The 14,485-nt window shown below is 43.6% G+C and overlaps 1 protein-coding gene across 2 annotated transcripts in view; it reads right to left on the reverse strand.

Annotated features, from left to right (window-relative positions):
• Positions 1–14,485, reverse strand: part of LOC122816772 (tetratricopeptide repeat protein 30A) — a 2,782,581-nt gene that overhangs the window by 1,518,223 nt on the left and 1,249,873 nt on the right. For both annotated transcript variants that reach the window (XM_044089788.1, XM_044089789.1), the window contains exon 10: positions 7,518–7,583. In XM_044089788.1, coding sequence (XP_043945723.1) covers positions 7,518–7,583 — 66 coding nt within the window. The remainder of the gene's footprint in view (positions 1–7,517; positions 7,584–14,485) is intronic.

Consider the following 14,485-nt stretch of genomic DNA (forward strand, 5'->3'; position numbering starts at 1 on the left):
AGCAAGTCATAATGTGCTTTCACAAATGTTTTCATCGATAGGATAGTCTGTAACTTCTTCTGCTGTGCTAGCCATGCTCATCCAGAGAAAGTCAGTTCTCAGCATGCCAAAATGTTCTTTCATTGATAGGATAGTTGTAACTTTTTCTGTTGTGTTAGCCATTTCCCTTTAGCTTGAATATCTTTGTATATTCAGCTGTTTAGGATATCTCAACAAGCCCCAATTGTTAATGCCATATGTTGCAAAAACATTATTTTATTTTTGTTCCATACAAGCACATTCTGTTAAGCCAATGCATCACATGCAATTCTAAAAATATATAACACTGTTATTATGATTACCAAACCTCTGTTGCTATGAAGGAAAAACAACACTTTTGTTTTACAATATGTCAGGCAAGCATAATATTACAAGAAATAATAACTTGGTATTATTTCTTCCTGCATTTGTAGGCTCTGTATTTTTATACTATTCCTAAAAATATCACACAGTCAGTATGAGAGACAGTAGTTTTACCAATACACGCTGTTACTGTGAGAACAAATCACATACATGCCATTTCTATGAGGGAAAACCAGTTTTAATTTATATAATTCTATCGGTATCTACTTCATTCATTATCAATGACAAGGGCCTCTGGCTGACCAAATTTGCAAACAACTGCAAACAAAGTACAGTCATAGAGTCCCACCAAGATACTAATATCCTCCAAGAAGGGCTGACTCAGACAAATAGTTGGTGTCACAGCAATGCATAACAGTATTCTTTAGAAAGTCAACTAACTATGAAAACTACCTCGCTGATAATACATCCCTAAGAATAAGACCAGTAGTCAAGGATATGGGGACATATGTAGACAGTAACCTGGCATTTGGTCGTCATGTGGCTAAGATAGTAAGGAAATCATTCTAAGTTGTGCAACTTATAAAACAGATATGGTATCCAGGTCCAAGGAAGTCATCATTCTACTTGGCCCTCATTTAGACCAATTATTGAGTACAACATCCCCTTCAGTATGCACCTGGCCAAGCACATGATATAACTGAAACGTCTACAGAGGTCCCTCACATAAAGGATACAGGGCATAAACCTGAACTCTTATTCATCTTAGTTTCTTCGACCTCCTTTAGTGTGAGTAGTACATTCCAAAATGGAAAACAATGGTCCAAATGCAAAGAAGGTAGTTGGACAGAGTGGATAAGGGTAGATTTTGCACCCAGTCAGGAGGAAGGATGTGTACAGGTAAGTGGAAGGATATACAAATGATGCTCTTCAAACTTTTGGCTATGAAAGTTACAAAACAGGATGTCCTGAAGAGCCTATTACTGATAGCAGGAGGTATAGGAAGGGACCAAAGACGACATCATCAGGTGGCAACAATGAGATGGTGTAGCCAGGGGTACAATCTAAATTCTAGTAACAATAATTATTGACAGATTGTCGATTGAGATCATGCCTGTCTCATGGTTGGACTACTAGGATTAGGCACTAGCTAGAACTTAAAGGACAGATGACATAGGATAGACAAATCAAAACACATCTGGGCTCACAAGGGGGTGTGTTTGGTGGATTAACTTGCTCATAGTAGCCAGAACAGAGTAAGCCTTCGTAGTGCCACTTTTATCTAGGGCCTGTAAATATCTGATCAATAATTACAGGGTACAACAAGGATGGAATAGAAAACTGGGGAAAAGACTATTATGTGAAAAAAAATACTATGTGAAGCAATGGGAGCTGATCTGCCTTGCTGGTAAGCATGCCATGAAATGGAGAAAAAATTAAATGTTTGCCTGGGAGTGTCTATACAGATATTTTTATACACAGCACAAGCTATACCTAATACTTCCACAAATAAGCGAGTATTGCTGAAGTTGTAATAATGGACAATTAGGCTCTTGGGGGCACTTTTTTGAGCTCTTAGGGGTTATAAGGTCTGAAAAACTGCTTTAACCAGATACTTAAGAAAATAATGGGTAGGGATGACCTTCTCATCACAGATTTAATGTTGTTACATTGGGATGTTGACATCATACCTCTCAACTATACAGATTTTCAAAGAATGTCCAGATTTTTGCCTCAAATTTTTGTTTTTTTCATGGAATTGTGGTTTTCTGGCAAATTAGTAGCAAATCATTCAAGATAGAAATTACAAAATAATGACAGGCATTTGAGTTTCAGACGTCATACTCTTCAGAAAATGTATGCTAATGCTAAACCTGTTATTCTATCGACTTTCTAAGTTGTAAGAGTAATATTTAAAATTTGTCCCTACTTTTGGGCCTTTGTCCCACTTTTATTTATGGCTTTGTCCAAATTTCTTGCTCTAAGAGGTTGAGAGGTATGGACTTGACATTAAAGACCTAGAGGAAATGAAACTTTTAGTTATGTACTCACTATAACTTTAGATGTTTGGGATCCATCTCACCTACATTCTGTACTGATGGGCTCGGAGCCGATCCCTCGGCTCTGACTCGGCACGCTTATGCTATAGAGCGAGGCCTCTTATTGGCTGAGCTATCTTTATCCCAGGATGCACCACCACTAATCCCCCAGATCTTGTTTGTCTGCATTCATGCACACATGCACAACTTGTTTATATAACATTGTTAGATGTTTCAAGATGAAACAACAGGATTCGGACCTTCTGATATCCTCTGATCTCCAAGGAAGGGGGAAGGAGGGTGGGTTATTAGGAATGTAGGCGAGATGGATCCCAAACATCTAAAGTTATTATGAGTACATAACTAAAAGATGTTATGTGATCCTATCTCGCCTACATTCTGTACTGATGGGACAGCGTCCCTAGCACCTAAATCTCGGGTGGCTCATTGGAAAACACTCCTGAGCACTGTGGAACCAAATGAAGCTCGTCCTCTAGATGCCACATCCAATTTGTAGTGGGAAATAAAAGTGTGCGGGGAAGACCATGTAGCCACAGCACAAATGTCACTAATGGCAAGCTTAGAATGAAATGCTATCGAAGTAGCCATAGCCCTTGTAGAATGATCTTTGACAGAGGTGGTAAGCTCTTTGTTAGAATAAAAATAAGCTTGAGTAATACAGTCCCTGATCCATTTGGCAATAGTGACCTTTGTGACAGCTTTGCCCAATTTATTGTCTGCAAAGGATACAAACAACTGATCTGTTTTCCTTGTTTGTTTGGTCCTGTTTAAATAAAAACGTAACTGTCTGTGGACATCTAGTGTGTGGAATATGAACTCCGCTTTGTTAGAGTATTTTGGGAAAAAACTGGAAGCTCTAACGATTGTTGTAAGCAGAAACTAGAACAAACTTTAGGGACAAAGGAAGGATTTGGCCTGAGGGATACTCTGTCTTTGTGAAAAACCAAGTACGGGGGTTTTACTGACAAAGCCTGAAGCTCTGAAACTCTTCTGGCAGAAGTAATCGCCACCAGAAAGGCTGTCTTCCATGATAGAAACTTTAGATCACATGTAGCTGCCGGTTCAAAGGGGAAAGAAGTCAAGGCGCGTAACACTATAGCGAGATCCCATGGAGGTGCAGGATGAGAAATCGGAGGTCTTAATAGAGCAGCACCTTTCAAGAAGGTCTTACACAATCTGTTGCTCATTAAAGGTGGGTCTATGGATTCGTGAAAATTAGAAATTGCTGCCAATTGTAACTTGATGGTAGAAACTGAAGAGCCTTGATTGAAAAGAGAAGTCAAAAATTTTAGTACTTCTGCCACGGGAACAGAAATGGGGTCCAGGCCCGGAGTTGAGCCCAAATAGCAAATCTTTTCCATTTGCTAGAATACAGTTTCTTTGTAGCAGACTTATGGGCCGAAGATAATATGTGCACAACATCTGGATCCAATGTATGACTCCTGACTATCGTCGGAAGAGGAGGAGCCAAGCCGTCAATTTTAAGGTGTGTAGGGACTGGTGGAATAGTCCCGACTGATGAACCAGTAGGTCTGGGATCTGATCCAGGAACCATGGACCTTCCAGAGCATGTTTCCAAAGATAGGGGAACCACACTTGACGAGGCCAGTAAGGAGCAATTAAGATCATTTTGCTCCCCAAGAGAGATGCCTTTTGAATCACCTTGGGAAGGAGAGGAACTGGAGGGAAGGCATAAAGCAAGCCGGTGGGCCAAGGACGGACTAGTGCGTCTATGGGGCTCTTCCCCGGAGCCGGGGTTAGGGAGAAGAATTCTTTGCACTTTGCATTCAGAGGAGTCGCGAAGAGGTCGCAACACGGAACTCCCCATTTGTTGAAAATCTGACTTGCAACTGTCATATTCAGTGACCATTCGTGAGGAGAGAGGATGGTTCTGCTCAATCTGTCGGCTATCACATTGGACTTGCCCGGTATGTGAGTAGCCACTAGGAAGCGTTTGGTCGAGACTGCCCATTCCCAAACTCTCATGGCTTCTCTGCAAAGAGGATAGGATCTGGTCCCTCCCTGTTTGTTCAGGTACCAGACAACTGACATGTTGTCTGAGTGAACAGCAATTACGCCTTGAGGGAGATAATCGTGAAGGGCTTGAAGGGACAGAAGTACTGCCCTCATTTCTAGGATGTTGATATGAAGAAGAGTCTCTTCCGGGTGCCATTTGCCTTGGACTGACCTGCCCAGGGAATGCCCCCCCCACCCCATCTGGGAGGCGTCTGTGGTCAAAGTGGCCGCCGGAGGAGGTAGAACAAAGGGTCGTCCCTGATCCAAATTGGAGGGCACTAGCCACCAGCGAAGGTCCCGCTTGCAAGATTCCGTGATCCATATGAGGTGACTGAGAGGGAGTTCCTGAAAGGACCACTGAGCTGAAAGAAGCCACTGGAGGATTCTCATGTGCAACCTTGCCAAGGGGACTAGAAGAACCGTGGCAGACATGGATCCCAATAGCTGCAGGACCATCCTGGCTGGAGCTTTGGACCTGGGAAGTAAGGCTCGAACTTGAGTCTGTATGGTTTGTATTCTGTCTGTAGGTAGATAGACCCGCATTCGGTTTGAGTCTATCTCTACCCCTATGAATCTTATTCGTTGAGATGGCAGCAACACAGACTTTGGCCAATTGAAGGTGATTCCAAGGGAACTGCCCAGTGATATAGTGGCTTGAAGGCTCTGCAGTAGTAGATGCCTGGAGGTGGCAGTTAGGAGCCAGTCGTCTAGATACGGAAACACCTGGAATCCTAGACTTCTCAGGTGAGCAGTCACGACTGCCAAACACTTGGAGAACATCCTGGGGGCTGTGGTGAGACCAAAGGGCAGCGCATGGGAAACCATGGAGGTAGCCAAGGAAGATTTGGCTAATGCACTCCTCATAGCCCTGAAGGCGGGACCACCAGAATCCTGGGAGGGTCCCACCTCCGTGGCCACGACAGTGGACGGCACTCCCGCCGCCGACGCACCAAGAGGGAGACTTGGGATCAAAAGCATCAAATCCGAAGCCTCCCCCCCCAGGGCCAAAGGAAGAAGTCCGTGTACTGAACTCCGACCCAAGAGCCGGAGTTGGAGCAAGGGTCGGGCCCGACCCTAAAACCTCCACCGGTTCCATCAGTGCCGGCTCTAACGGTGCCGAAGCTGTTGGAGGAGGAACCACAGTAGGGGAGTGGACCATCGGCTCCGAAGCCGAATGGGCTGGAGCCGAAACTAGCTTTTGGAACACTGGAGACTGGAAGAGTCTAAGGAGCACCCTGTCGATGTCCGAATCAGACATCTTGGATGATCTAGAGGATACCGATTGGGCCCGAACCGATTTCTCCATCGGCTCCGAAGGGCTCGGGGACCGGCTCCGAATGGACTCTACCACTATTGGCTCCAAGGGAAATCTCAAGGTAATTTCCCTCTGTGCAGATAAGGACTTTGGCTCCGAAGGGGAAGAGTTTGAGCCGGTAACCCTTATCGGCTCCAATATCAGTGGAGCCGATGAGGGTGACCAGCCTCTCGATGCTCCAGTCCTCGGCTCCAAAACCAGAGGGGTCGAGGCTGGAGGCATCGAGGCAGACCGTTCCGCCCTCGGCTCCGAAGTCCGTGGAGCCGATGAAGAAGTCTGCTTAGATTTTTTTGCAGTCGGTTCCAACTGACTGGTCGGAGCCGACGCTTTCTTCTTTTTATAAGGAGAAGGAGAGGAAGATAAAGTCTCCTCAAAGGATGGCTTGATTAACCCTGTCAGGATTAATTTGTTCTTCCTCTCCTGGAGGACTCTTGATGAAAAGGCGTGACACACGCTACACGATTATTGTAGGTGCTTGGCGCCTAAGCAATAGACGCACGAGGAGTGGTCGTCCGTTATGGACATTTTGAAACCACACCTCGTGCATTTCTTAAACCCGGAGGGTTTGTGTTCTTTAGACATAGCCAAAATGTCAAACACAGTTGTCTACAACCAAAAAGAAGGGTTACAGCAAATAAAATATCCCTACTTTAATATTTTAAATTTTAATAAAATATTTTTTTTTTTTTTTTTTTTTTGAATACAGTAAAAGAAACAATTTTTTACAGAAGAAGAGAGATAGAGGGTCAAGACCCTCTAACTTAAACGGGTACTTGACCCACACACAAAAACCAAGGTAGTAGAAACAACAGGGAAGGCCCTCTAACTTAAACGTGAAAACTTCTCTGACAGGAGAAAACACGAAATCCTCTACCAAAACTACCAATGCACACTCGTATAACAACAATAGCTGTTAAAACAGCTTTTGGATTTAAATCAAGCAAATTTCTGACAGGAAAAAGCCTAAATAAATAGTACTTAGCCCAGCCAAGTTGAGACCACGTCTAAGCTTTGTAAGCGGCAAACGAGATCTGGGGGATTAGTGGTGGTGTATCCTGGGATAAAGATAGCTCAGCCAATAAGAGGCCTCGCTCTATAGCATAAGCGTGCCGAGTCGGAGCCGAGGGATCGGCTCCGAGCCCATCAGTACAGAATGTAGGCGAGATAGGATCACATAACATCCACTCATTACACTGACTGTCTTAGTGGTTAAGAAAGCCATTACAAGGAAATGGAAAAAAGCAGAAGGACTGGAATGGAAGGAAGAAAAAAGGTTAATGGAACAGATTAGGCTCAGAGAACTTCCCAAAGAGAATCTAGGAGTAGGAAAATGTTAACATATCAATTATGGCAAAAGCTTTTGGATGTTGAAAGTTAGGCCTGGGATGGTTGTAAGGTAATAGAAAATCTATCCAAGAAAGGAGGTAATAGTAAGGTCGTATCACACAAGTCCCCTGGATAGTATGGTGGGCTAAGGAGAGGCTCCCCAGTGAACTTTCGCCTTTCTCTACTTTTTGTCCTTTCTGTCCCCCTCCTTTTTCTTTTGTGCATGTCCTTTTCATATGTAGGTATTGCTAGGGGTTTATTGTGTAAACAGCTAGAACCCTATAATGTTGTGAAACTGCATGCTTAGGTAGTGTGAACTGCTTTGCTACTTCCAGTATTGGTAGACAATGATGTGGGGCAGATGCTACGGACACTTAACTGGCTTTATGAAAGCAGCATGAAAATATGTAGTATTATTGTTAAAAAAAAAAAAAAAAAAAAAAAAAAAAGATTCTTACCGGAGTGAGGAACTTATAAGTGAGGTGTGCATTTTCTGCTAAAACATCTGCAGCCATGTCAAAATACTGAAAAGAACAAAAAAGAATAAAATGTGAAGTTGGATCTCTGAATAACACTTTGTTTACCACAAATGAAAAAAAGAATCAGCAAAAACAAATGTGAAGTTAAATCTCTGTAATAACACTTTTGGTTTGTTTCCCTACCAATTTAGTTTTGATTGTATGACTTGCTTAATATCTATAGAATACAAAAAGTAAAAATGAAAGTACATTTGTAATTAAATGTTCTTGCTGTAAAAGTACAATCTTCAAGGAATGGTCACACTGTAACAATAGGATTTTACCTCACACATCTTGTCTTTATCTCTCCCAATTTTTTTTCTCCAAACATCTTTATTAAATTTTCACATATGACAAAGGCAATCTTACATTTATATAAATGGGAAACATGCAAAATTATACCACTTTAGTTGCAAACAGTTTACATCTTAGACACCACTTAAACAACTATAGTTGCAAACATTATACATCACTTATAAACCATCCAGTCATTGTCAGTTAAACATTATATGACTCATTCAAATCCTGCCTCTTAAACCTCGTCCCTGCTCTGCATATATTGCTCTCACAAGTCACATTTTTTCCTATGTAGTCTGTTCCCTCCATTTTCTAAAGATCCCAATTCCAGTTGTTTTATGTCTGTTACTAAATTCACTAGTGCTAGTAAAGTTGGTCTAGACTTTAATCTCCATTTTCTAGTACTTGCATTTTTGGCAGCCACCATAGACTCAGCAAGGCGGCAGCGGCCTTAGGTCAGCTAGTGCCCTAGGCAAAAGGTGCCCCCCACACAACCCAGGTGCCCCCATCCTGGTCTACCTACACAAAATAAATACTGGAAAAGCGCCCCTGCAACAGCGGCGCCCTAGGCGGCCGCCTAGTTGGCCTATGCCTAAGGCCAGCTATGGGCTTTACTATGTCTAGGCAATTCTGATTCTGTAGCATAACTCAAAAAAATCATCCCCCCCAGTCAGTCCAATCTGCTCACTCAGCATCTTTGACAGAGCAATCTGCAGAGAATCCCTAAAGTCTGCCAGCTCATTACACTCCCAAAAAGATGTTTCCAGCTAGCTCTTTCTTACCTGAGGAAAAATTCTTTGGAGTCTACTTGGCATATAAAAATACCTATGTAAACACTTACAGGCAAAGATCCTAAATATAGTAACATAGACCTGGTTCAAGGCAACGGAGACCACCCCAGCGCTACTAGGCTACAATGCATATCACACCTTTCGGCCCCTAAATCTGAACCGAAGCCCTAAAGGAGGTGTGGACCGAAGCCCCAAAGGCGGTGGTGTATCCATCTTCATAAAGGATGCACACACCTCCAGACTAGTTGCCCAACATAACGCATCAGAGATACTTCAGCTACAACTAACACTGAATAAAACTGCAATCCAGGATGTAGCCTGCTATAGATCCCCCACAATGTCCTAAGACTCCCACTCCAAATTCCTGAACAATCTGGAAAGCATTAAGTTTTAACCTAATACCCTTATACTGAGAGACTTTAACTACCCCTCCATTAGCTGGGAAAACTACTTGTGTTCCAATTCATCTGCCCAACCATTTCTGGAATTCATTAATTCCAACACCCTGGACCAAATCATTCTCACCCCTACCAGAGGTAGAAACATTCTTGACCTGGTCATTACAAACATGGGGGACCGCTGCTCTATACTAGTAATCAACTCCTCCCTGGTTAGATCTGACCACAAGTTAATCACAGTCAATATTCAAATCCCACCCTCACACCCCATGAAGGAAACCACAGTGAAGAACTTCTCCAAAGCCTATTTTGAGCTTCTAAAGACAGAAGTGTCAAACGTCACATCATCCATGCAAATGGGGGATGTATGTAAGGCTGCTGAATCATACACCAAGGCACTGTATCAGCATTTACACAAGTGCATGGATCAGGCCATACGAAACAGAACCAAGATCTTGTCCTCCAAAAAAAGGAAGCCAATCTGGTGGTCCCCTGCCATTAACAAATTCTACAACAGAAGGAAAACAACTATTGCAGAAAAGAATAAAGCCCCAAGACTGGAAAAATTCTCTTGTAAGTCTCAGTAAAAAACTGAGATCCGTCATCAAATCCTTCAAAGCTAGTTACGAAAACAAAATTGCTACAGATACTAAAGATAACCACAAGGCATTCTTTAGCTATGTCAAGAATCTGCACAACAATATGCAGATGTGCTCTGAGCTACTGCATGATGGCACCACGTATACTGAACCAACAGCTATTGCCAATATCTTGGCCGACAGATTTCCCTTCATGTGTGCGTACTGCACACGGGCGAACAGCAATTGTCCGAAAGGCCTTTTGCAAAGTTTGCAAACGCCGAATGGAAAAAGGTTCGAATGTGCAATGAGCAAATGCACAGTGACATTCGCTCATTGCACATTTGACATTTTGGGGCGGACTGCACTATAGTGGGGATCGGAAAAGTACAGTTTTGTACCTACCATAAATGTAGATGTTCGAGTGCTAATACAGCTGCAGTCATAACAGATGGGGTTCTCCTGCCGTCAGGCGGGTCCTCGGTCGGCCGAATTCCAAAGTCTAGGTCTGGCGTCGGTTGTCGTCGCTTCTTCCCTGACGTCAGTGCGAAAGGGGTATAAAAGAACCAGCCAACGCCATTTTCCTCAGTTTTTCTTGCCCCAGATGTCAGGTGCCCCCAGAAGGAAGGCAATTCATAAAATTATGTAATAATGCAATGCAATATAATCAAAAAACAGTAGTTGCAAGCAAATACACCATAAAAGAATACCCCTAGAGGGGAAGGAGGGAGGGAAACCTGGACTGCAGCTGTATTAGCACTCGAACATCTACATTTATGGTAGGTACAAAACTGTACTATGTTCATCGTGCATACAGCTGCAGTCATAACAGATGGGTAGAATCCCAAAGCTAAGAAAGGGGTGGTAGGCACTAGGTGGAACTAGGAGGAGCCAAAATGCCCTGCAAGACTGCAGTGGCAAAGCCTGCTCTAGATTTGGAGTATAATGGTAGGTTGTAGTGCTTGGAGAAGGTATGCACAGAACTCCAAGTGGCTGCTTCCAAAATATCCTTGGTAGGTACTCCTCTGAGGAAGGCTGCAGAGGTGGCTGTGGCCCTGGTGGAATGGGTTCTAATGCATGCAGGTACAGTTTTGCCATGAAAAGAATAGCAAAAGCGTATGCAGTGGGCTATCCATTTTGAGATTGTCTGTTTGGAAATTGGTTTTCCTAGAGCTCCTACCGCATAGGCCACAAAGAGCTGTTCTGATTTTCTGAAAGGCTTTGTTCTGTCCAAATAGTAATGCAGTTGTCTGTGGATGTCCAAGGAATGTAGTAATCTCTCCCCTTTGTTTTGAGGATTAGGATAAAAAGTAGGTAAATGTATGGCCTGATTTAAAGCTACCTTGAATACCACTTTAGGCATAAAGGACGGGTTGGTTCTTAAGGAAACTCTGTCCTGATGGAAGATGATAAAAGGCTGGACAGCCATGAGAGCCTGTAGTTCTGAAACTCTATGAGCTGAGGTGATAGCCAGAAGGAAAGCTGTTTTCCAGGACAAATATTGCAAATCTGATAAGGCAGCTGGCTCAAAAGGAGGCAAGGTCAGTTTTTCCAGAATGAAATTAAGATCCCAAGCAGGTATTGGCTGTTTCCTTGGGGGTCTTAAATTCTTCCTCTGAGGAACTGTCTTAAGGGAGGGCATGAGAATAAAGGTGGATCAGTGTTGTATTCTGCAGAAATGGCTGAGGCATGGATTTTGATGGAGGAGAAAGAAAGTCCACTGCTTAGCAGTTCAGCCAAATATTGTAGTATTTGAGGTAAATTCAGTTTTCCAGGGTCCTGGCCCTTTTTCTCATTCCAGACACAAAAACGTTTCCATTTTGCGGAGTAAGCTTTTCCAGTTGATGGCCTTCTGGCCTCCAAAATGACATCCTGCACCTCCTTGGAGAGTAGGGCCTGCTGTGATGCTAAGGAATCTTCCATGCGGCTAGACTGAGTGTTTTTAGCTGACTGTGAAGAGTTTTGAAGCTGTGCTGAGTCAGAAGAAGAGGCATTAGAGGCAGGGTCCATGGTGGGGAATGCGTCAGGCTCCTCAGGAGTGGGTATCAGTGTTGCCTTGGCCAGTCCAGAGCAATGAGGATCATATTTGGTCTGTCTGCTCTCGTCTTCAATAGAACTTTGGGCAGCAGAGGAAGAGGCGGGAAGGCATAAACTGTCATTGATGTCCAACTGAAAGAGAGAGCGTCCACTCTCCAGGCCTTTGGATGGAAGGTCCTTGAGCAGAATTTTGTCAATTGATGACTTTTGTGGGAGGCAAAGAGATCTATGTCTGGCCTTCCCCATTCTTGGATTATTTCTGTAAAAACTTTTGGATGCAACTTCCATTCGTGTGGATCTGTCATATTCCTGCTTAGGTTGTCTGCCAATGTGTTTTCCTTGCTTGGCAAATACTGTGCTTGTAGTTCCATTTGTAAGTCCATGGCCATGTTCCAAAGTGACATGGCCAGTCTGCATAGGGGGTAAGAATGTGTTCCTCCCTGCTTGTTTATGTACCACATAACTGTGGTATTGTCCGTTCTTATCAATAGTTGACCTGGTTATAGAAGGTCCTTGAAAGCTATAATAGCATTTATTACTGCTAGTATTTCTTTTTGATTGATGTGAAGGTGCTTTTCATTTTGGGACCATTTGCCCTGAATGGTCTGTCATGTGTGCCCCCCAGGCATAGTCTGAGGCATCTGTTGTGATGACTTGATTTGTTTGAGGCTTGCTGAATGGAAGACCTGTGTTTGTTTGACATGCTTGAGCCCACCACAGAAATTCCTTTTGCAGACATGGAATTAGTGGTATTATTGTTTCCAAACTGTGGCTATGTTGAGACCATATGTTTTTAGGTACCATTGTAGTTTTCTCATATGCAGCTTTGCACATGGGATTAGTAAGATGCAAGATGCCATGAATCCCAGAGCCTGCAGGATTTTCCTTGCAGTCAGCCTGGTGCAATTTGCCAGTGTTCTGAAGTATTGAATTAGCTGCCCCTGCTTCTCTGGCATGAGGTAGGCCATCTGGGTGATTGTGTCCAAATTGGCACCCAGGAAAATTATCTTCCGAGAGGGTATTAGCCTTGATTTCTCTTTGTTGACTCTGTATCCCAGAGAGTTTAATAACCTTATTACATAAGCCAGATGTTTCAGAAGAATGTGCTTGCTGTCCGCTTGGATCAGGCAGTCGTCCAAATAAGGGTATATTTGTATCCCTTGAAGTCTGCAGTCGGCAATTACTGATGCCAGGCATTTCATGAATACTCTGGGCGCAGTAGATAAGCCAAAGGGCAATGCAGAGAATTGATAATGGGTTGAACCTGCAAGAAATCTGAGGTATCTTCTGCAATTTTGTCTGATTGGGACATGCAGGTATGCCTCCTTGAGGTCCAATGTAACCAGCCAAGACTCCTTGCCCAGCATGGGAAGAAGTTGCTGTAGAGTGAGCATCTTGAATTTTGGTACGAGTAGGAATGTGTTTAGGATGGATAGATCCAAAATAGGTCTCCAAACTTTTCCCTTCCTTGGCACCAGAAATAGCCTGGAATAAAAACCTTGACCTTGTTCGTGTGTAGGTACCTCTTGAATAGCTTTCATGTTTATGAGATCTGAAATTTGCCTTTGTGCCTCTGCCCTTTGATTGTGTGACAGGTTTGGCATGCCTCTCATTTTTGGAAGGGTATGAAAATGGAATTTGTAGCCTCTGTTTATAATGTCCAGGATCCATTTGTCCTTTGTGACAACATGCCAATTTTTTGAAAATAGTGCCAGCTTTCCTCCTAAGGGGGCTGCCATTTGAGACCTGGTTGGTATGCAAAGGGGAAAGTCATTGGGTTTGCTTTCTGAACGATTGCGAGTTATCCTCACCACCTCTTTGTGTAGGTGCTTGCCATTGTCTGCCTCTATACGATCCTTGTGATTGTCCTCTGCCCCTCGGGCACCTGTATCTGCCTCTTTGGGGTCTGTCTGTGGCAGGAAAGGACCAGTTTTTGGAAGGCCAATTTCTGCTAAAATGTGGGGGTTGAACCTGCAGAAATTCTTTCACAGTTTGCATTGATTTAGCCTTTTCCTCCATTTTCCGTAATACTTCCTCAGCATTAGCCCCAAATAGTACATCCTTTTGAAGAGGGGCGTCTAGTAATTTAGCTTTGACATGATCAGGCAAGGCTTGTTCCTTGAGCCAGGCATGCCTACATATGACTGAGCCTGTAACAGCAGCTCTACATGAGGCCTCTAGAGCATCAAAACCACATTGTAAGGTATGTTTACCCACTTGTTCTGCACTATGCATCAAATCCTGCAACTCCTTCAAGTCTGGTTGTTCAGGTTGTGACATTTTACTTTTCAAAACTGTTGGTATTTTAGCATATGAAACTGACAGTTTAAGGCCCTCATGGATAAGGTAGCCGAGGTATATACCTTTTTTCCCCACCTTTCTAAGGATCTGGAATCTCTCTTGGAAGGCAATGGATTTTTGGCAATGGAGGCCTTAACTCCCTTGGGCCCCTGTGAGATGGTTTCTAGGTCAGCAGCATGGCTTTTGTATAGAAATTGGTGTGAGTCAGGAACCCTGTAGTACCTGTCAGGCTTAACTGGAGCTGGAGGTAGAGCGTCCGGGTTAAGGCAGGCCTCCGAGTAAACATCATCTAGGATGTCCAAGACAGGAGGTATAGCCAGAGGCCTGTGCTGGGGTAACAAAAGAAATTCCCTGAGCCTTTTCTTGGAATCTGAATAATCCTGGCCTTCCCAGTGGAAGTGTTCCCTTAAGGTATGCAAAGTTTCCCCAAATGAGTAATCCTCAGGGGGGGATACAGAAGGAATAGACTCCTCTGCATCAGAGTCTTCAAAAGGGGAGTAAGACTG

This window comes from Protopterus annectens, chromosome 12.part0, assembly GCF_019279795.1.
Source record: "Protopterus annectens isolate FY-2018-M chromosome 12.part0, PAN1.0, whole genome shotgun sequence".
NCBI classification, from domain to species: domain Eukaryota; kingdom Metazoa; phylum Chordata; order Ceratodontiformes; family Protopteridae; genus Protopterus; species Protopterus annectens.